Source organism: Porites lutea, chromosome 1 (assembly GCF_958299795.1).
Source record: "Porites lutea chromosome 1, jaPorLute2.1, whole genome shotgun sequence".
In the NCBI taxonomy this organism is placed as follows: Eukaryota; Metazoa; Cnidaria; class Anthozoa; order Scleractinia; family Poritidae; genus Porites; species Porites lutea.
The window spans coordinates 9065631-9087587 of record NC_133201.1 but is presented as its reverse complement, the minus strand read 5'-3'; the positions used below and the strand labels follow the sequence as shown (position 1 = coordinate 9087587).

Genomic DNA, 21957 nt, shown 5'->3' with positions numbered 1-21957 from the left:
TATCCGTGATGTTATCGAGCTCAATGCTTCAATGACGGAATTGAAGCATGAGCCTAGTGGAGATCACCATCTGTACGGTCATGGTAAATACTATATTTGTTGTTTCAATCTCTAGGTGCCCATAAGCGGACTGGGACAACCGATGTTCAACAGGCAATTAAAGTGAAAAAGCTGTTTGCGCATGAAGGCTTTAGTTATGGCCACCTGAGAAACGACATTGCCCTTTTGGAACTGGAATGCCCGGTTACACTAAGCGACAAGGTCAATACTGTTTGTCTACCCATTCAAGATTCCAGGATTACTGACGGTCACAAATGTTATATCACAGGTAATGTTTCTTTCACCATAACTTGAGGCGCAGAATAACTCAGGTGGCTAACCTTAGAGATTTTCTCCATTTTACACGTGATGAAATTTTTTTATGTCTATCTCTTGGGAAATTTTTTTTAGGTATTACTGTTTTTATCTTGTTTTATTTTCTGTTGTGGCATGTTACGTTGTAACTGCTGTTTTACTTTCTTTGACGAATTTTAGGGACAATTGATTCGTAGAAGAATGATCAGACGTATCGACCAAAAAGGCCACGACATGATTTTGAATGACGTCATAATCCCCTGTCCCAAAAATTAAATTTATACCTATCTCCAAAATCGACCAGAAAGGCCACGACATGATTTTGAATGACGTCATAATTCCCTATCCCAAAGAATAAATTTATACCTATCTCCAAAAGCTCATCACAAGCGATATGAAGTATAGAATCTAAATCATGTGTAGATAACAGCGAAAATACGCACGGCCGTGACTGCCCAACTTTTCTTCTGCTATGGTACGGTTTCTTCTTCCATAGGTGCGTCTGAAGTACAGAACGGTGCTGATATGAAATGGGATCTAGAAATACAAATTTAAATAAAGATAGGATCGTCGCAATTGTCACAACATTGATGCACTTAAGCCGAAAACTAAAATGTCTAGGTGAGAAGAAAATAGGGTTATTATAAGAAAACAACTTTTTCACAATAACTGACTGAATCCTCGCGCGCTGATTGGTCGAGAGCTATGTTCTATGAGAGTATAGACCATGGAAATGACGTAACATGTCACGTGTGGCTCGTGATTCCACTTGACTTTTGGACATTTTATGACGTCATTTATATGGTCTATAAGTGTGTAGACCATGGAAAATTGTGGTCGATTCGTTAAATATATAGAGGATATTACACGGTGGCGAGAACATAAAATTCATATCTTCGAGCCAACGTGTAATGTTCTTTTTATTATATGGAGAAACCAATTCAACAAAAGCAAAAGGCGGGAATCGTGACGTCATTGAACGATACGACACTCACAAAGGTGACATACGGAAAATACGCCAGTCGGGTCCCGGATGAAGTGGCGTATGGAATGTACGAGTGGTTTAGTTCCCAGTAAAACACTCTCCTCCATATAATAAATTCCGTTAATAATTTGATTTAGGATGGGGTCGTACTGTTGGAGGCGGAGACGCTGCAGACACATTGCAGCAAGCAATGCTTCCTGTGCAGAATCCCCAGAAATGTGCGACTGTTAACAGGCCGTTGGCACCTGTGGACGAGAAATCCATGATCTGCGGCGGAAGTGGAGTAGCAAACCAGGCTGGTGGTTGCCAAGGAGATAGCGGTGGGCCGTATGTCTGTGAGGAGAACGGAAAATGGGTTCTCCGAGGAGCTGTCAGCTGGGGTCATGGCATGTGCCGAACTGAATATTTCACTGTGTTTGCGCGGGTCAGTTCTTTCAGAGAATGGATCGACGAAAAAATGTCAGGTATTGGAAAGCATTTTCATTGTTTGTTTGTTGTTCGCAACGGATCAGATTACAGTACTAGATAGTTTAAGCTGAGGAAATAAATACTTGTGTCTTAAATCATCGCGGAAGCGATTTTTGCGCATCATGGCCTCCCACCAATTAAGGCCCAGTCTGAATTCCTTAAGCAGCACTAGATTTCTTTTTGTTGCCTCCTTCCCGGTTTCCAGCTCTTAGTTAAGTTAAAATGAACCAACTTAACAATCTCAAAATTTTAGTTTAGACAAGAGATGCTTCCAAGAAAAAACATTTGGTGGATATGTTAGTTAATATCTGTAGTTGTTTGTTTGTAGTGTTAGTCTTACTGCCAACCCTCTGGGTAATCTTGGATGACTTAGTTATGATCATCAATATTCGTTTCAAAATCACTTAACTAACCTTTATTATTATTTTTTTTAGCAGGTGAAGGGAGTGGTGCATAGGCATGAGGTAAATAACTTAATTTCATTGCTATTCATCTGTACGGGAATGTGAACTGATTCAACTTGCTTACAAATTAATCTTTCCATTTTTTTCCCAAAGTTAATTGATTGGTCTTGACTAGAGATCACTACTTCACACCTTATCAGAACTGTTTGAAGTTTGAAGCAGGTGTAAAAGACACCGCAAATACTGCGGGAAGCAGGGATGGAAATACTTGAAGAAGAATGAAACGGATTGTAATTGTGGTTTTTGAAAACTTGTCCACCTAACAGTTTTTCAAAGTTCATTTTTGTTGTTTGTAACCATTGATATGATGTTTGGGAGACACATTTTGTTTGACACGAAGCAGTGATTTTGTCATTCACAGGTATTTTTTCAAGTTTCATAGCGAATAAGGGCGCATGGATGGCATTAGGGCATAAGAAACAAAATGAATTAGGCAGCCGTGACACAGCCCCTTTAAGAAGAGATCTCAATTTTTTTAAAGTTTTCGATTGAAATTTGTCTTTATTTCTTTTTCACAGCTCTGGAATAAGGATCAAACGTTCTTCACGCATTTGCCATGGTGGGCTTGTGCATAAATTTGTAGTAAAGTAGGCAAACTGAAATAAATCTCATCGACGTGCATTCATAATGTCACTTTTTCTGTGTCACTTTCGTTCTAAGAAATTTAATGGTTTCATTTTTTCCCTTGCACATTTTACTCTGGGTTGTTCGTGGCTATTACTAAGGCAGTCCAAATAACCGTATTGCAAGTTGTCTCCTCTTTTTTTTTTCTATCTCCTTAACTTGCCATAACAATGTTTCCTCGAAAAAAATACTTAAAGGGGATAACCATGCCGGCTTTAAATGCGATTACTCTGCTTTTTGCACCCTCCTGAATCAAACAACGTTTCTGTCGTCTGTCAAAAGCAACCTGAGATTAAATTACATAAAATATATAGTATGGCACTTCACAAAAACTCCCTATAACTTAAACAATTAGTTGTAGACTGTCGCAGTTTCTATACCCGAAACTTAGAAAGAGATAGTATTTTGGTCTACTTTTGGACAGTTGTTTTGTTTTCTAAAAGTTGTATTTAAAAGACTATAAAAATTCAGTTCTGGGGGGTTTAACCTTGCTTTATATAGAATATATTAAGCCGGTATAGCCGCTTATATTAATAAGCCGGTATTTATTTTTATTGAATAAGGCAAGAGAATATTAATCCAAACATGTTTTAAAACTTCTATCGGCATCAATACAAATGTATTTTTTAACAGTACTGTTTGCGGGATTGTTATTGTGCTTATATAAATATATGAAGCACCTGCCACGCTTTATAAACAGAACAGTTCTCGTGTATGTGTATATTGTTAAAAGACTGTGAAACCGAGATTGTGGAGACGACAATTTAAAAAAAAAAGCGGCTTGCCCCCTTTTCGGCTTTCTTTGTCTTTAGAGTTGGCGTTTGAAAAACGAAAATTATCACAGCGCCGTAAAAAGTAGCACAGTGCTCGGAGTCACCGTTCATAACTTTTCTCCCAGCTATTACTTTAAGAACATATACACGAGCGATGCTGGTAAATATCCCCCAACCCCCCCCCCCCCCCCCCTCTCAAATACTTTTCTCATCTTTTATCGATCTTTTCATTTCGTGAATGTTTACTTTAATTTATTTCGTTCCAAGTGAAATTGATACAAAGGAACGATTGATTATGTAAGAATTGAATTAAAAAAAGATGTCCAGGTATTACCATCATGGCCATCAGTACACTTAGACAGTTTTTAATGCGAGCTTGTAAAAGAAAAACGAGAAAAAATGTTTTAAAAAAAGAATGAGAGCAAGTTACATTAATAAAGGTGTAATTTACTATAAAAATGGAAAGTTTTATGACAGGAATATGAAAAAAGATCTTTTTTATTTCGACATACATTGTCCTTTTTTCAATCTTTTTGAGCAAAGAGGAAGGACATTTTAGCCGGTTGTCGTGAAAACCACTGAATTATTGCCGACAGGGTAGGTGTTTTCCTTGGATACAAAAGGCACCGAGGATATGAACGAAATGACCCAACGTGTCTAATTACAAGAAAAGAAACCGCTTTTTGCCATCTGTCAGCTGGTTACCAAGAATCTCCTATAAAGCATCAATCTTCAGTCTTTATGTTGCCTGTTTTACTAACAAGGATATCATGTTTTCTTTGATTATTACTGTGACCGTTTTTCTCATTCCCACCCTTACTCAAGGTAAGGTAAGATTACTGATGTTCAGTAAACATTCTTCATTTTCCGAGGCCAAGTTTTCTTATTCAGTATTTCAATTCCACACAATTATTTTACTTTAGGGCAATGTAACGAAATTTAGTATCCACGGATTAAGCCGAGAGTGGACAGAAAAGGAAAAAGCACAGAGAAAAACAACAAGAACCAACATTACTACGCATTGCATAGTACGAGCTATCTAAAGTTCTTGTACAATATTATGAGTTCTCACAAGATCATGTTGGCGTGCTTAATCGGAGGGCTGACACCCTAATCACATGCGTCTCTATACTTAAAAGCTCTGCAAGTTTTAGTTTAATTAAAGATTTTTTTTTTTTTTAAAGATAACCAACAAACTGAAATAATTTGTCTACGCTTTTTGTTTTCTGTGATCGCCCACATCCCTTAGCCTATTTGTTGAATGTATTCAAGTATATATGATGCTGCTTTATCTACGGATATCAAACAAATCATCCAACGACAAGCTCTCTAAAGTTAGTCTAGGAATACTATTGCGGTTCTAACGTGGCGATATACACTCATTCAGGTTGTGGGAATCGCCCAGCTGGCATGCGTGTCGTGGGTGGAGTGGACGCCCAGCCCCATTCCTGGCCGTGGCAGATTTCACTCAGGGTAAATGGAAGGCACATTTGCGGTGGATCACTTATTAGGCCCGATTGGGTTGTCACCGCAGCCCACTGTGTTGACAGAAACAAAAGCCCGAGTGGATACACCGTCGTCGTTGGTAAGTTCAACAAATATTGAAGATCTTTAGGCTAGTATGAGTACGAATACGAGATTTGACTTATTTTGTTATTTTATTTTTTGCGTAATTTAAGAAATTAGAAAAGTAAGTTAGTACTGTTACTTATATTGAAGGAGATTAAGCCCTCTTCCGGTCGCAAAATGATAAAACTGACATTTTTATTTTTTTTTGGATAACTTGTTTCTGCCACTACGAAATTCTCGCTAAAACTCATAGTAGAGTAGTAGCAGGCTATCATGTTTTCGCCCCAAAATGACGCTGGTTCACGTACGAGCACTATGTAGTCTTGAGAACATCTCGTACTCTAGTCACGCTCGTCTTAGAAACTAAAGGTCTCTATTGAAAAGACTAATATTTGAGGTATTCCGCTTATAACTGACGATTATGAAACAAGTAGCAATTTCTCGCAATAGAATCGAACTTAAATTTAAAGTTAGCAAAGAAATTGCTTCCGTATTACACTTACGTGCAAACAAGCCGATATCTCTCAAGCACTATATATTTTTTTACAAAGTAACAAGAAGTATAACGTTTTTTTTAAATTATTTATTTATTATAATTATAATAATAATAATAATAATAATAATAATAATTATTATTATTATTATTATTAATGAAATAACGGTTGAAAAGTCGTGTTACTTCCGTGCTGAGCTAGTCTCCCTCGCAGCCGTGTTTTGTCTCGTCACGCAACACTCTTCTTCAACAAAGGAAGAGGAACGTTGCGTGACGAGACAAAAATGGCTACAAGAGCTTGCTGTACTGTACCACAACTGTAGCAACAGATGTTGCATTTAATTCAGTCAAATAAAATAGCGTTTTCTCAGTCTTCTTCATTTTCGGAATCAACGAGCTGCATCACTGTGTGAAATTGCCCAATAGAAGGTTTATCAAGTATTCATTTATTTGCATCTTGGTTATCACAGTTCACCATTATTAATTCTTCTCATTAACCACCTTAGGCGCTCATGTAAGAACTGGCTCGACCGCTGTACAACAAACCTTCAATCTGAAACGACTCTTCTCCCACGAGTCATTTTCTATGCAACACCTTAGAAATGACATTGCACTGCTACAGCTTGACCGCCCAGCCACACTTAGCAGCAAAGTAAACACAGTTTGTTTGCCTACCAAGGGAAGCAAAGTTGCTCCTGGTACAAGGTGTTTCATTACAGGTAATGTTTTTTTCCACATCCTTATTTATCCTCACTTGTACATAAAGTGGGGCAGATTTTAATAATTAGAACATCTCCACAAGTTACCTTGACCATGCAAAAAAGCCATTATTGAGGTAATATATTACTATATTTCACAAAATGCAGCCACTTCCCCTTAGCTGCAAAGATTGATCGTTTTATTGGAATTGATTGCGGCCTCCTTTTTTTAACGCATGTATATGTTGTCGCTCAATTTTGTCGTTGGTTTAAATTGTATTTTCTCTTGTTTTAATTACAATAGCCCCAAAACAAAGGGAAATAAAATTTAAACCTGTGATAAAATTAAACCACAACACTTATATATCACTACTATTTTGTTTTTTTCTTTTTTCTTTTGTTTGTTTGCTTGTTTACCTCCCTAGTTCGGCCTTTCTTCGTTTGGAAAATGTCCCCCACCCCTCTTATTATTATTATTATTATTATTATTATTATTATTATTATTATTATTATTATTATTATTATTATTATTATTATTATCATTATTTATAAATAATCTTGTTTTAACCCAAAGGGGTTGCCCCTTCGGTTATTTTGTGAGCATGCAGTTTTAACATGCGCCCATAATTCACTATATCTATTTTAAATGTTATCGTGCGCAGGATGGGGACGAACCATTGGTGGGGGGGCAGCAGCAAGTACTCTGCAGCAAGCCGAGTTGCCTGTCGTGGAACATTCCAAATGTGCCCGTACAAATGGCCGTTTAGCTCCCGTCGACGAAACCACTATGGTCTGTGCTGGAAGTGGGATCGCTGGACAGGCAGGTGGTTGTCAGGGTGACAGCGGAGGTCCTTTCGTTTGCGAAGAAAATGGAAATTGGGTTCTGCGTGGAGCTGTAAGCTGGGGAAATGGAATGTGCACCACTGACTACTTCACCGTCTTTGCACGTGTCAGTAATTTCATTGATTGGATCAATCAAAAAATGTCGGGGTCTGGTGGGTCAGGGGGATCAGGAGGAGGTAGTGGTAAGTCTTAGACTATGTGGATCATTATACGTTTCTGGGATATTGCCCACCTACCCCTCCCCTAAGCCAACATTAACACTTAATTTCAGTTAAGGCAAAATGTTGTCTTAGGGGAGGGGTAGGTAGGCAGCCTCCCAGAAAAGCATAATAATCTGGCTATGTTACACTATTGCGCTGGTACGATAGAGAAACAAGGAAAGAATACCATATTTCAAGGAATTAGTTCCTTTTCGTATTATGTATTAACGTTAAACAAAGTTAAACAAGAGGACTAATGACAAACATTGATGTCAATATTCACAAACAGTTCATCTTCTCCGCGAAAATTGTAAATAATTAATTTCACTTAAGATGGAGGCTGACTCTGCATCAAGGCGTCTTTGTTGCTTTTATTATGGTGTCATTGAGAGCTCGACATCTGGGTGAAACTCGTCGTTTTTAATAAAAAAAACTGTCCTACGACATGAGCAGCGCAGGACTCTGAAAGTACCGAATGTAGCTAGGTCATCCCCAGCTTGTTTCAAGTTAAAAACGTACATACGCACGCGTCTTTGGCTGCATGATGGCTATGAGACACCACTCCGCCTTGCTAACCGTTTTTTGTTTGTTAATTAATAGCATGTGCGGACAGTTCTCCACATTGTCCATATGTTACGCAGTATTGCAGCTATCCGCAAATTCGTAACCAGTGCCTCAAGTCATGTGGAGCTTGTAAGTTTTATGTTTTGTTTTGCTTTTCTTTTCTTCTTCTTCGTCTTTTTTTTTTTATTATTTTTTTTTATCGATACGTCCGAGGGACAAATTGCGATCAGTTCGCTTGCTTTCAATATCACTATCACTATAATCATTAACATAATTATTATCATTATCGTTACCGGTATCGTTAATATTATCGTTATCGTTATTAAAATTAATATCATTATCATTATCATTATTATTTTGTCTTATATATTTATTTATCCTTTTTTTTTCTGGGTTTCAGGTGGTGGAGGCGGTGGGCCCTCCTGCTCTGATAGCAGCAAAAATTGTCCAATCCTTAAAAGTTACTGCAGTTTCCACAAATATGTTCAACTAAAATGCAAAAGAACCTGCAACCTCTGTTAGACGGAAACATCGTAACACATTCAAAAAGGTAACGTGTACTTCTCTTTCTCGTACGAGATTTTTTTATGATAGAGAGGGAATTATTTATATCATTGGAGAATCATAAATATTGAGATGGAGAACACCCTCCGAGATCCTTAAAAAGTCTTCTTTCATTTTTTTTTTTTTTCCAAATGACAAGAAAATAATATAACGATATGCGTAATGTTCCGGTCTTCAAAATATTTGTGAGCTTTCGCAAAAAAAGAAATCTGAAGGAAAAAGAGGACGGCAAAACGTCTAATACTTGTGTTTCCATTGTGGTTTTTACTTAACATTACTGTGTTTGAAAAAAAGAACAATTCAAAGGAAGCTGAATTTTTGCTTTTTTAACATAATTATTGTCACGCTCACGACACGAGGTTTTGCCATCTGTTTTGCTTTGTCGTCTTAAACTGTAAGTTCACTATTTTCCTCTTCCCTGGCAGATTCACGATATAAAGGTGATGTTTAGTCTAGCAACTATTCTTAAAATGGCAGTTGTCATCCAATCTGTGGTATTTTTGCTATTTTTTTGTTAAATTTTCGGGCGGTAGTTCCACCACTTCTTCTCCGAATTAATTTTTCTTCAGCTATACCTACCCAAATAGCTGAGCTACAGCGCCTTCGGAAAATTATAATGATGATAACGATTTTGGCGATGAAAATAGTGATAACAATGATGATGATAATGATGGTAGTGATGAATGAAAACTACTAACAAGCAGCGTTTCCTTCTCTCCCTCTCTCTAGGTTGAACATCAAGTCGTCTTCGCAAGCTGATTGGGGATTATTTATTTCATTTTTATCAACGTAATACCGGTGGAAAGAGAAGCTCAATATCGGGAACTAGAATTGTGAAAAAGTAAATAAATAAATAAACGAAAAAATCAATGTAAATGACTTATGCTCGTAGTCATACTGATTTTCTTTGGTTTTTGGCTGATTATATATGGCACAACCCTTGCTTTTAAATTATTACATCCAGTTTTGGATCACTGTTGATCCTTGAAATCTGATTGGCTAATTCACGCTATTTTCATCTCAATCACTTATTCTGCTGCAAATCATCCTGTTCATTTCTGTTTCGAAAAAAGTAAGATGTACAAGGTTTCCAATCTATATAAAAGGGCTCAGTATGGTAAGGGTAAGGGTAAAGCTGGACCTCAGAGGGTAGGGGGGGGGGACTTTCGAGGGGCGAGGGGGGGACGTTATAGTCGATCTGTATAAACATCCTTTTAAGAATCCCCTGGTTCTTTATTCACCTGAGTTACCCTGAAGGCCCTGAAACAATACACAAACCAAAATCGTTAATTGCATTCGATATACTGTTTAGACACCGTCGTACTTTCAGCGTATACTAAAAGCAGTAAGTGAATGTTCCCTTGAAGTGTTTTTTTTCCCATCACAATGCCCAAGCAAAAGAGAGTTTGTAACACTTGATTTAACTGTCTCAAACAAGCCAAACTGTTAACTTTTCATAAGTCAAAACCATCATACGAGCATTTTATCCCAAGCAAAAACCATCGTGCGAGTTTGCACTGTTTACAGGTGTATTGTGCCAGCTTCATGCCATTGTGTTTTACTGCAGACAGACGATAAAAAAGCAATTGCTTTTCTTAGCTGTTTTCAGTCCTTATCTTGACTTGACTCAAGATGATTTCTAAAACAGTTGTCGTTCTACTCGCTGCAGTTGCCGTTATCATAAAACCAGCAACCGGTAAGTGTTCCTCTTTTAGTCTAAGAACCTTTTTTTTTTACTTAGGTATAAGGATACTGCATTTCAGCACACTACAGAAAAAAGTCTAGATCAAAACTGATGGTAAAACAAAAAAAAACAAGTTGAAGAAAACTAATGACTTCAACAGTTTTTTTGTATTGGTTGTGTTTTTTTTTTTTTTTGGCTAAAAGTGTTGAAGGGTAGATCAGGAAAAATGAAGAAAGTTTAACAGGAAAATAATTGGCTACATTTTCCCCATTACTTATCATTTGCAGAGTAATGAAAAAAAACTCGAATTGTTTGTCTCCTTGGCAGCCTTTTTTGTCTCGTCAAGTGCTTCTTTTGAGACTACAAAAAGATTCGTGCACGAGTATTTTTTACATTGTGTTCACTAATGCAATGTGACTATAACCCATCACACAGTTAAAGGGGCTGTGTCACTGCAGTCCAGTTCATTTTGTTTAATTTTGCCAATGACTCGCCCTTAATCGCTATAGAACTTAAAGTAAGCAAAGAAATTACATGTAAACGACAAAATCAGGATCTGAGACAAACAAAAATGTCTCCTGAGCATTATTTTTGAGGTTGCAAGCAGCAGGGATCAACTTTGAAAAACTGTTAGGCTGAACAGTTTTCAAAAACCCTAATTTCAATCCGTTTCAATCTTCTTCAATTTTGCCCATCCGTGACATCTGTTTTCAGTCATGTTATGTTATTTTAACCTTCTTTTAAAGTTTTAAGTGGTTATTTTTATGTTTCTCTTAACTTAACGGGCATTTTGTACTTTCCTAATTTGACTGAATTTCGTTACACAGCTCCTTTAAGTACCACCTCATGCAGTTGCGAAAGGAAGCCTGAAAAAAATCAGGCTTGACGGGATTCGAACCCTGACCTCTGCGATACCGGTCTGCCAACTGAGCCAGCAAGCCAACCGGGAGTTAGTCATCATTAGTATAATTTAATTCTTTTTGTCAGGTTTTCATTTTTCCTGGTGCATAAGTTGCGCGTTTACTGTGGTGATCTTCCTTACATTTTTTTTCCTTCCGCTGTTCAAATATCATGACTAAATTCATAAGGTCACCATTTCATCATGTACTATTTTTTCCTGCACTAATTCTAGGTTGTGGGCAGCGCATTGGTTCCAGGGTTGTAAATGGCCAAAATGCACAGCGCCACGCTTGGCCTTGGCAGATTTCACTTAGGGTAAATGGTCGGCACATCTGCGGAGGATCCATCATAAGTCCAAGATGGGTTTTGACTGCTTCTCACTGTGTTGAGAGAAATCCTTACCCCAGAGGATACACTGTGATTGTTGGTAAGTTCGAATCAAGAACCCCTGGTCTATATTGCGCCAATTATAGACCCTATCTTAGTCACTTTTAGGCAAATGTAATTTTCATGATCCCAATTTATTCACTCACTGTTGCATTTACCCGTTATATAAGCCCTTTAACTAGTGCATCCTAAAAAAATGTTTGCTTAACTTTTAAAATGTGGTAAAAATCTTTCCATCTTGAAATCCCTAATTATAAACCAGGAAGTTTCTACCCTCAGATGCGATGCGTGAACCTAATTTCTAGTAACTCTATTGAAATTGAAATCTCATTATAGTCAGTCAGTCCAGTCGTGAAGAAATGAAACCTCATCTAGCGGCGCATCCCCATTAGCCTCGTATTAACAATAATTATTATGCCTCGAGCCCGAATGGACTCTGAGTCAATAGCCCAAGAAGCCGAAGGCCGAATGGGCTATTGACTCAGAGGCCATGAGGGCTAGGGGAATAATTGTTTTAGTAAAATCCAACAAGTTGGTCAAAAATATCGAGAATGAAAAAAATTTAGCTGGTGAAAACTAGACTTTAATCCTTTTTTGCTACCAAAAAGCCCTCGGCTATAACATATAGCCTAGTAGTAGCTCAACCAATTAGAACGCAGCACTGATAATAGACCACTCCCCTCTCCCAGGTTAATATTCTTCTGAATTACTTAATCTATTCCATTTTTGCGCCATCACAGATTTGTTTCAAACGCCTCTTTTCTCTATCTCAGGAGCGCATGCTCAAAGTGAAAGGCCGAGGAGTGATCAGGTATTTTACTTAACAAGAGTAATAATGCACGAGCGATATCGTCAATTAAACTATGACGTCGCCCTGTTGGAATTAAACAGACCAATACAGATGAGTTACAAGGCTCGACCTGTTTGTTTGCCACAACATGGGAGCAGAGTTTTACCTGGAACACAATGCTATATTACAGGTTGGTTTTGTAAAACCAGAGTAGTCGGATATGGCACGTACAGTGTGCAAGCTTTAAAGCCGCATTCACTAGGTAGGAATTCAGCGGGTCCCGAGGTGATTTAATCTTACACAAACCGAGGAAGGGAGAGGTGGAGGGGGGAAGCTTTTGAGCCTCACCTCGACTTTACAATTGAAAATAGCTTAGAACTGTTTAAACTTGGATGGGGATACATTGTTGATTAAAATCAGTTCAAGCTTAGCTGGGGTTACTTTGTTGATTAAAATCTATATCCAAATAGTCCTTCTTTCTCCGGAGATCTCGTTACAGTGAATTAATGGTAAGCGCAGGATTCGAGTAGATTTTTATTTGCGTAGTCTTTCCCTTTAATTTTGTACTTACTGATTTGCTAAGGCATTTCCCAAAGAGAACATATTCTACCTCAACTGCACCTACATAGTCGATAAATAGGTGTAATAGCCAGTATAGGTGTAAACAAATTACTGACCTTTAATTAAAGGTTTACACGTTATTTTATTCATTAGGATGGGGGCGCACGGTTGGTGGTGGTAAAGGTGCGAACATTCTTCAACAAGCCATGTTACCAGTTGCTAATGACAAAAGATGCCAAAATGTAAACGGAAGAATTGGTCGCGTCTATAGCGACACCATGATTTGTGCTGGAGGCCAAGGGCGGGGTGGATGTCAGGTACAGGGTACACTCATGCCGTGCCAGAGGAAGCGGCTTAATCGTTGTCAATATGGTTAATGTTATGGCTGTGGCTATAGTTATCGTGATCAGGATCGTGATAGTGATCGTGATCGTTATCGTTTAAGTTTTCGATCGTGTATTTGCCAAAACAATGAAAAGTCCTTGTAAGCTTAATGCTTTTAACGCATACCCGTAGAAGTTATTAATTTAACCTTCACATTTAATTTAATTAAGTCATGCAGTAAGTTAATGTTCACGATTTCTTGTATCTTTTTGCAGGGAGACAGCGGTGGACCGTTCGTATGCAATGAAGGAGGGAGGTGGGTCCTTCGTGGAGCCGTAAGTTGGGGTCATAGGAACTGCAGAACTGATTTCTATACTGTGTTTGCTAGAGTAAGCACGTTTGTGAACTGGATATATCAGAAGACATACTAGAGAGGTGAACTATCATTTTAACTGGTCCTTTGCAAAACTTGGTCAAGTGCTTAGATACCACTCATCAAGGATGGGTAACCACCTACCCTTTCTTTAAGTCACAATCTTGCCCTAAGTAGGAAGTAAGCGTTAATGTTGACTTAAGGGAGGGGTATGTTGTCAGTTTACCATCCGTTACTGGATGGCAAGCCACCCAAGTGTTCATTTATATCACAAAGCTTTGAGTGTGATCCAGCAAAGCCTTTCTAGATTAACTCACACGTCCTTAAGTCCTCTAGTCCAGTCATTTCATTTAATTTTCAACATAATAATTAAACGAGAAATGATTCGCTCGATCGCGCTCAAAGCTTTGTGAGCGGCCAATGAACGCTTGGAAAGCTTCTTATGCAGCAAGCCGTTGCTAAGCGGTATCCAAGCACGTGACCAAGTTCCTCCAAGAGCCTTAATTGTTACAATTTTTGACAGTTATTTAATAATTGAGTTGCTTTCCCTCTTCTAAAGCTAATGTAAATCCCTGTTCTCATCTGCAGGTTCGGCCACAAATTAAATCAAACAGAAACCGTTTGGATGGCTGGGTCAAATTTCCCTTTCACTGATTCAAAAGTATTGGAATTGAAATAAAAGCATGTATGTTGCGTCTACTGTAGTTCGATGGAAATAAAATTTGAATCTTGGAAAATTTTGATTGTTTGCACCTTTTTGTTGTCGTGTTTTTGTTTTGTTTTCTCTTTGTTGTTGTTGTTTACTTTTTCCCCTCATCCACTGGGCAATTTGTGTCATCCTCTGGTTGAATTACAAAAAAAAAATACTGAAAGAATGGAACCACGCTCTTGTTTAACATATCAGTGGGATTTGTGTAATGTAACCATGTTTAATGCCGAAGCTTGAAAAATGGATCTAATATTATTGCCAGCAAAAAGCTTGAAAAATGAAATCGTATTTCATACGCCATCAATTTAACAAGCTCACTCATTAACAAAAAATACATTTCTCCCTCCTACCCCGAAACACATGCAGGCGTTATATGTCGAACATATCAAAAACGAAAAAAAAAAAAAAGAAATGTGAGCACAAGACTAATCGAGGGCCGCGTTCAATCTAATGGCTCCTTCCATTTGTCAGAAATGACCGGCCAGGCCATCCCGTTGTAACGAGAAATTCATTTTTAATCAAAACCATCCAGTCAGCAATCAATTCCTGAATAGCATACGAGAAGCAAATCATTTTTCTGGAAAAACTATTGGAAAAAGCTCATTTCATTGTCAAAATGACTTTTCCGCCATAGTACGGCCGGCCAGTTCTGACTTTTAAAAAGCGACGAAGTCTATCACTAGTATTAAAAAAAAAAAAAGAAAGAAAGAAAGAGCACACAATGCAAGGTATGTCTTTAAACAACTACGTGTTCAAATACGGCGCTGATGAATTGGAAAACCTCAAATCCTACAAATATCTTGGACTACAATAATGAGTCCTTATGGAAACTTTCATCTCGCTAGGCAAGAGTTGAAGAAAGTGCACTCAAAGCACTTAAATTACTAAAAGAGATGGGAAACCACTTCAGAGAAAATATGATTAACGATGAAGTTATTTGATGCACTGATATCTCCTATACTCTTTTATGCGAGTGAAATGAAAGGAATTGATTGCAATGGACAATTACAAAAGGATCCAGAAGAATTGGTTCAAAATAAATTTCTTAAGTGGTCGCCTGGAGGTAATAAATACTGCAATAACAATGTGAGCAGGGCTGAGACAGGAAGGTTTCCAACGAGAATTGAAGCCCAATGTAGGAACTTTAAGCTCTGGTTAACCTTAGCCAAAAATAAAAGCAAATTATCCCAAATAGCATGCAATGACATTAAGTGGAATGAAAATACAGCTCAAAAGCTTATTGGAACAGATAAGGTTAGGAGAATTCTGGATGAAAGCACACTATGCGGACATAGGAATCGTAAACATGATCAGGCAACGACTTAAGGCTATCGAACTGCAAAGATGTCTAAGTGAAATAAATAACAACACTAGAAAAGATGCTATCCAAAGGAACAAAATGAGAACCTACCGGTTATTCAAAACGATAGACAATTACAAATGTGAAGATTACTTACATCAGGTCACCAATACGCGACTTAGAATAGCTCTAACAAAACTGCGACTAACTTCAACCACAAATTAGCCATAGAGACAGAACGTTATTGGAGACCGTTTAAGAAACCTGAAGAAATAATTTGCCCAATTTGTAAAATCGAAATGGAGGACGAATACCATTTTCTAATATATGCCCTGCTTACCAGGAAAAAAGAAGTTCGTTACTAGTTATTTGGAAAAAGAATAAAAAATATAGAGTAAAAATAAGCAGAATGTCACCTGACAAAATATTCATGTTTCTAAAATACAAAAACTAACAGCAAAACATGTATTCGAATGCTTCGAAAAAGGAGAAAAGGAAAGGAGAAGACGGCAAAAAGTAAATACTCTAGGACCCCCAGTGCAGACTCTTTAACTTCTTTGAAAATACAATTACTTGAATGAACCTTCCGCAATCATCGTTCTACTTAATCACTGGAGTCCCACAAAAGAGAAAACGTTAAAAGAAAATGGATGCTTATTTCGAAAGGAAGACAAAGGAAGCTGGTTAATATAATTACGTGATAAATGCAATTTGTGTTAAGAGGTTTTCAACTGGGATTCTAGCTTTTATCCTCTTCTACCTTATAAAAGAGATTCTGCATTTTAGTAACTAAAGAAACTGAAATAGTAAAAATAACTTTTTCTGGCCTTGCACGCTGACGCATTAAAACTCGCAGATTGATTATTTTGATGAAGAAGTGAATAATTTCTCGGTCACATTAGTGTCGCCATGATCATGTAAAAAAAAAACGCCAAAGAACGTCGTTTTCTATAAGATTTATCACGCCAATTTCGAATGCATTTGTCGCTCATTTCCTTTTTTAGATCAATAATAGCGATTGATGAAAAGCAGTTAAAAATAAACATGTCGTTCTCGTTTCCTAACGTTTGGCACTTTTTGAGAAAACTTGTTTGTTCACATGTTGAGAAACGTCATAAATTTCACCTCGTTCGGAAGAACAAAGTGATCGTTTATTCCTAGTGCCACATTTAAATTCGATTAACGTAAAGGATCTCAGTTCCCATTCTAATTCGTTGTCGAATTGCCAAACTCGTTATGAAGATAAAATTTATCATTGTTATACTGTCTCTGTTGAGCTTAGCATTATCAAAGGAGGAAGGTAAGGCAATTATATTTCAATACTGAGGAAAAAGCCGTGTGCTGCTTTCTACGTATAGTTTTTTGCTTCTTATAGCAGTCCAGTCCGTAATGCAATCATTTAGTTAGGAAGCCAAAACTACCCCAGGTAAATTATCATCATGTTTTTGTTTTGGGGGATTCTCACTGAATCGTTCTTTCAAAAATGTGAAAATTATCTGATGTCAACTTATCTTGCACAATCTTGTCTTGATAACATAATTAGGGGTGAATCTGGTCTTTCTGTGTTTGGTTGATTTAAAGATTTAATTTTTATGCCATCAGTGAAGCTACTCGAGTTACTTTTCAATGTTCTTCCGAGTTGTAGTCTGAGTTACTGCATAGCTGTTCTTGCATTATTTAAAGTGGACGTTTCATACAGTTGTACACCGTTATCAGCCACGTTTCAAGTACAGTCGAACCTCCTCATGCGATTACCTCTTGTAAGCCACCACAATCTCCCATAACCGACCACCTGACCGTCAGAATACCAAAATTTTTCGGTCGATAACCTATAGTGAAAACCTGTCGTAAACGCGCGACCGCCTCTCATCAGCGACGGCGATGAAATTTTTGGCCTGATGGTTTTATTAGCTTCCATTGTTTTTCGCCTCTTGTAAGCGAGCACTTGACGCACGATGTGGTCTCTGTTCACTGGGTGTGCCACGCGCCACTCACAGTATAACAAGAACTTTCAATGACAATATGAAACCATATACGTACTTGTACGTAACTTAGAAATTTTAACTAACTTTAGCTAACTAGAGCGGCGAAACGACGATAAGTAACACAAGGCTTATAATCACACAGCTTGCAATTTCTCTACAAACATGGCGGCTCCGAGCTGGCTCAATTCATTTAACACCGTGACCCTGACTGGATAAAAGTTACATCGCCAACTGAGCAAGCCATCCAGCAAACTAGGCCAGTCAAGCTCAACTGTAATTACAGTCCCTCAACGAAGCTGAGTTGCCGTGTAAAACTGCATTTATTTATTTATTTATTTTTTTTATTTTTTTTTTTGCTTTTTAGAAAATGGAGAAGAGTCAATGATATATAGGCGAAGCCCAGGTTGGTACACCGCTCGATGAGCAGCGGATGATTATTCATTTCAACTAATCAATTTAAAAGCTGTCCCTTTTGTTCACCTGTGAATTCGTGGCATACAATTTTTTTAGACATTGATTTCACGACTGTTAATATAGTTTGTCCTTTTTTTTAGAATGCAAGGATATATCACATAAATGTAAAACGGCTTACAGGCGCATGTGTCATCACACCTGAGTGAACCAGTTATGTCGATCTTCCTGTAGAAATTGTTAAATGAAAAACAAACCTTCGGTAAGTACCTTTTTTATCAAGTAAAGGTGTTCATCTCAACAGGAATGAAAGTAACCTTTTCTGTGGAATGTTTGACTTCAGTGTAAATTAAAGTACCAAGTTTTTCTCTTGCTTAGAAATTTAATGGCGGTTTCCCGTGAGTTGACTCAAGAAGTGTTGCAGTTTGGACTTTCAATTTGAATCGCTAATAACTTGTATCGCTGGTTAATTAAATAAATTGAAAAAAAAAAAATGCAGGAAAAAATGCCCGTGTAGAATAGCCTGTTAAAAGAAGGCTTGTTGGCTGAGAGAGCGAAAGACTTTCTAAACAAGAAGTCGTATCTGGTAACCATAGCATGTAACGTTCATTGAGATGTGTTCCAGTGCCTTCTTACCAATAAATCGGAGTTACGGTGTGAAAAAAATATATATATATAAATTAATGATGAGATCTAATGCTAGGAAGGGTTAGAAAACGGATGCATGTCTTAAACATACTCCTAGGTATATGGTGGCAAAATACGAACAGTTACTAGTGTTGATGATGGAGGAACTAGTTTGAAATCTTCCGCTCAAGAACAGTGAAGAACTGAGCTCATGTTCATGCTGTATGTGCATTCATTTATAAGCTTTTCTTATAGGATAAAATTATTTTGGAAATGCTAATAAACGTAAATCCATAAATTCTCTTGGTCTTATCGCTCGCGGTTTAACCTTTGGGTCATTATTGTATACCCGTATTTTAAGAAAATTGCCTGTCTTTATTTTGCAGAAGAAGACCAACTCTAATTCCTGGTTCCCCGTGATGTTTAAAAGAAGAAGAGAACCACGCTTCAACTTAAACCTGTGAAATACTGATTTACAAATTGATTGAATGTATGAATAAAGGAAGCTAAAGAAAAGTATTTGTAGATGTAGGAACTACTTTGTGGTGAACTTCATGACTGTCCTTCTGAGTGGATTACCCTAAAATCAACAAAGAAAACCGAAAACGTCCAAAAAAAACTAAAAATTTTCTGCTATATGGTAAACACAATATTTGTTGTTGTAAAAACAACACCGGAATTTGAGTAGACACTGAATCTGAGGACTTTCTCATTTGGGGGCGATCTGATCAAAATGATTTCAAATGGTACCATTAAAATAGATATTGTTAAATATGGAGAAACGAGTGACTGTTTCCATTTTCTCAAGTCCCGTATGACACACAGATGTGCAAACTCAGGAATAAAGCCTGCAAATCAGGGGTAAAGGTAGTGAATGTCATGTTCCATACTACTGAAGGCCATTTCCGTGTTCCAAAGCCCTAACTTTCAAAACAAGGCTCCCCTCCTTTTTTTTTTGTTTTTTTCTTCTTTAAATGAATGACGGCTCTTTTATTACGTAAATAAATGAAAAAAAAATTAATTGTAGACAACAGAATTACGCTCAAAAAGGTCTTGACTATCTAACGGTGTAGCTTCTATCAGTTTCATACTGATATCTTGTGCACAAATAGGACGCTCAATGTCTCAAGAATTATTCAGTTACAGTCGACTCCCGATAACTCGAACGTTCAAGGGAAATGGAAAAAAGGTTCGAGTTATCGGGAGTTCGAAGAAAATAGCCGCGAGTAAGGTAAAAAACTAACATTTAATTGCAGAAATGTCAAGTAAAAATTAAAAGATACTTCTAGATTATAAATCAGAACGCAACGTAACAAAACATATCCTACTGAAATAGAGCATGCGTTTTACTGTTTTGAAAAGAAAAGCTGCTTCACGTTAGCCTGTGACAATTAACGTCAGCCTCCACTAGTAAACTATAGTCCTACAACACGTCAATGGGAAATCCAAATTCAATGTTTCAGACGCCCGTAGACAGCTTTTTTCCCGACTTTTTCAGGGCTCAAACCATGGTTTGAGTTATCGAGGGTAAAATTATTTAGAAAATGACCTGAGGGGAAACGAAAATTGGTTCGAGTTAGCGGGAGTTCGAGTTATCGAGGGTTCGAGTTACCGAAGTTAAAATTAAAGTGAATGTATGACGGAAATGCAAGGGAGTCGAAATCGATTTTGGTTCGAGTTAGCGCCAGGTTGGAGTTAGCGAGTGTTCGAGTTATCGGGAGTCAACTGTATTTTGTAATCCAAAGACTCAAACCACATGCAAAAACTGCATGAAAGAAAGTTACACTTGGTCTGTTTATAACCCACTGTAACCTTTGCTTATCTTTTACACGGCTCCTCAGCCTAGTTCTCGATTCTTGAGCTTAGTATTGCGTGCTGCAAAATGTTCCAGTTTATCGTTTTTTTAATGTTTTCCAATTAAAAATAATAAAATGAACAGATCCAGACGGTTTTTAAATTAAGTTTTCAATATGTATTTTAACTTTTCAAAGTTGCTCCTTAGAAGTAAGTTGAAACACTCCTACCGACATTAAATTAGCAAATTAGAGTCATGTTCGCTCGTTTGAACTGCTACCACAGGAAAGAAAATGTTGAACCTATAGATAATAGCTAACAGTGTGTGTCTGAGTAAAGACTACCTCGATTAGGTATGAGCAGCTGCATCATCATTCAGAGGACGTCATTGTTAAATCCTACTAAAGGTCGTAATTCCTTTTTGTTTATATTACTAGCTAGCTCAACGAAATATTGACACGACTGTGTTTTGCAGAGTTGATGTTCAGCTGTGCAGTTTAGTGACGGCTTTTAACGGTGTTTAAAAATATGATTTATATAATAAAAGGATATGTTGAAGCAATATCGTGCATTCAGGAAAAAATGATTATAAAAAGAAAATTTGAGAGACAAAAATAATAATAATAATCAATCAATCAATCACCCATCTAAGACGTTCTCACCTCAACCAATTGCATCAAGCCGTGAAGAATAGCTGTTCCACCTTCCTTCTATAGCTAGTATCTTCTACTTCTACGGGATTGAAAGACTGCCACGGAAAATTCTTACGTCTAGCAATATTTCTTTTGCTAAGCAGCAGACTAAATGGAGTTCCAAACGATTAGTATTTAAATTCAGAATTAATGGGTTGGTACTTTTGTGATTGAGATAGCCAAGAATGGTTATTTGAAGCAAAATTAGAAGAATTATTAATAGAAAGTGATATTCCTTTTGATAGCGCACCTACTTGGATGGTCAGCGGTGGTGAAAACAAGATCGCCGCGATTTTTCTTCGTGCGACACTCTAGGGAAATTTTCAACATTTTACTTCTTTTTCTTTTTTTTTTTTTTTTTTTTTTAAATAATGGAAACTTTATTAAAAAACTATTTAAATCCTATTTACAATTAATTCGCTTAAAAAAAAAAGAAAAAACTATTCATTCAAAAACACTATTTACAATTTCTGTCGATTTAAAAAGCACTTAATTTAGCTTATTTTTCTGTTGTGTAAGTCTGTCTAATTACAATTGTGGAAGAACTACGAGCGACTTTTGACGAAAAGCTTGCTCCTTTAAAAGTTGAGATTGCCGAGCTTAGATATTTTATTGAAAATGCAAACCAAATTACGGTCAAGTTCTGAAGAAACTCACTGAGCAAGAAAAGGAATGTAAAGAAATAAAAAACAATTGATGATAAGATTAAAGCTTGTTCTCTTTCTCAATTTAAATCAAAATCAAGACAAGATTATCTTTCGCTGCACTAATATTGGCAATTATCTTGTACTTCGCAACTTCCATCCTACTTTTTCACTCTT

The 21957-nt window shown here is 37.2% G+C and overlaps 1 protein-coding gene and 1 long non-coding RNA gene across 2 annotated transcripts in view; both read left to right on the top strand.

The window, feature by feature from the left end:
* LOC140943142 (transmembrane protease serine 9-like) overlaps window positions 1-21957 on the top strand; it is a 45186-nt gene that overhangs the window by 1000 nt on the left and 22229 nt on the right. Inside the window, exons 3-13 of the mRNA XM_073392237.1 lie at window positions 116-328; window positions 1477-1803; window positions 4494-4498; window positions 5013-5253; window positions 6237-6449; window positions 7091-7453; window positions 8072-8164; window positions 11416-11610; window positions 12344-12550; window positions 13075-13238; window positions 13521-13673. Of these exons, the coding sequence (XP_073248338.1) occupies window positions 116-328; window positions 1477-1803; window positions 4494-4498; window positions 5013-5253; window positions 6237-6449; window positions 7091-7453; window positions 8072-8164; window positions 11416-11610; window positions 12344-12550; window positions 13075-13238; window positions 13521-13673 (2174 nt within the window). The remainder of the gene's footprint in view (window positions 1-115; window positions 329-1476; window positions 1804-4493; window positions 4499-5012; window positions 5254-6236; window positions 6450-7090; window positions 7454-8071; window positions 8165-11415; window positions 11611-12343; window positions 12551-13074; window positions 13239-13520; window positions 13674-21957) is intronic.
* Window positions 16783-19169, top strand: LOC140944392 (uncharacterized). Its single transcript, XR_012166695.1, has 4 exons — window positions 16783-16927; window positions 17977-18015; window positions 18167-18285; window positions 19037-19169. It is a non-coding gene; the product is annotated as an uncharacterized lncRNA (long non-coding RNA).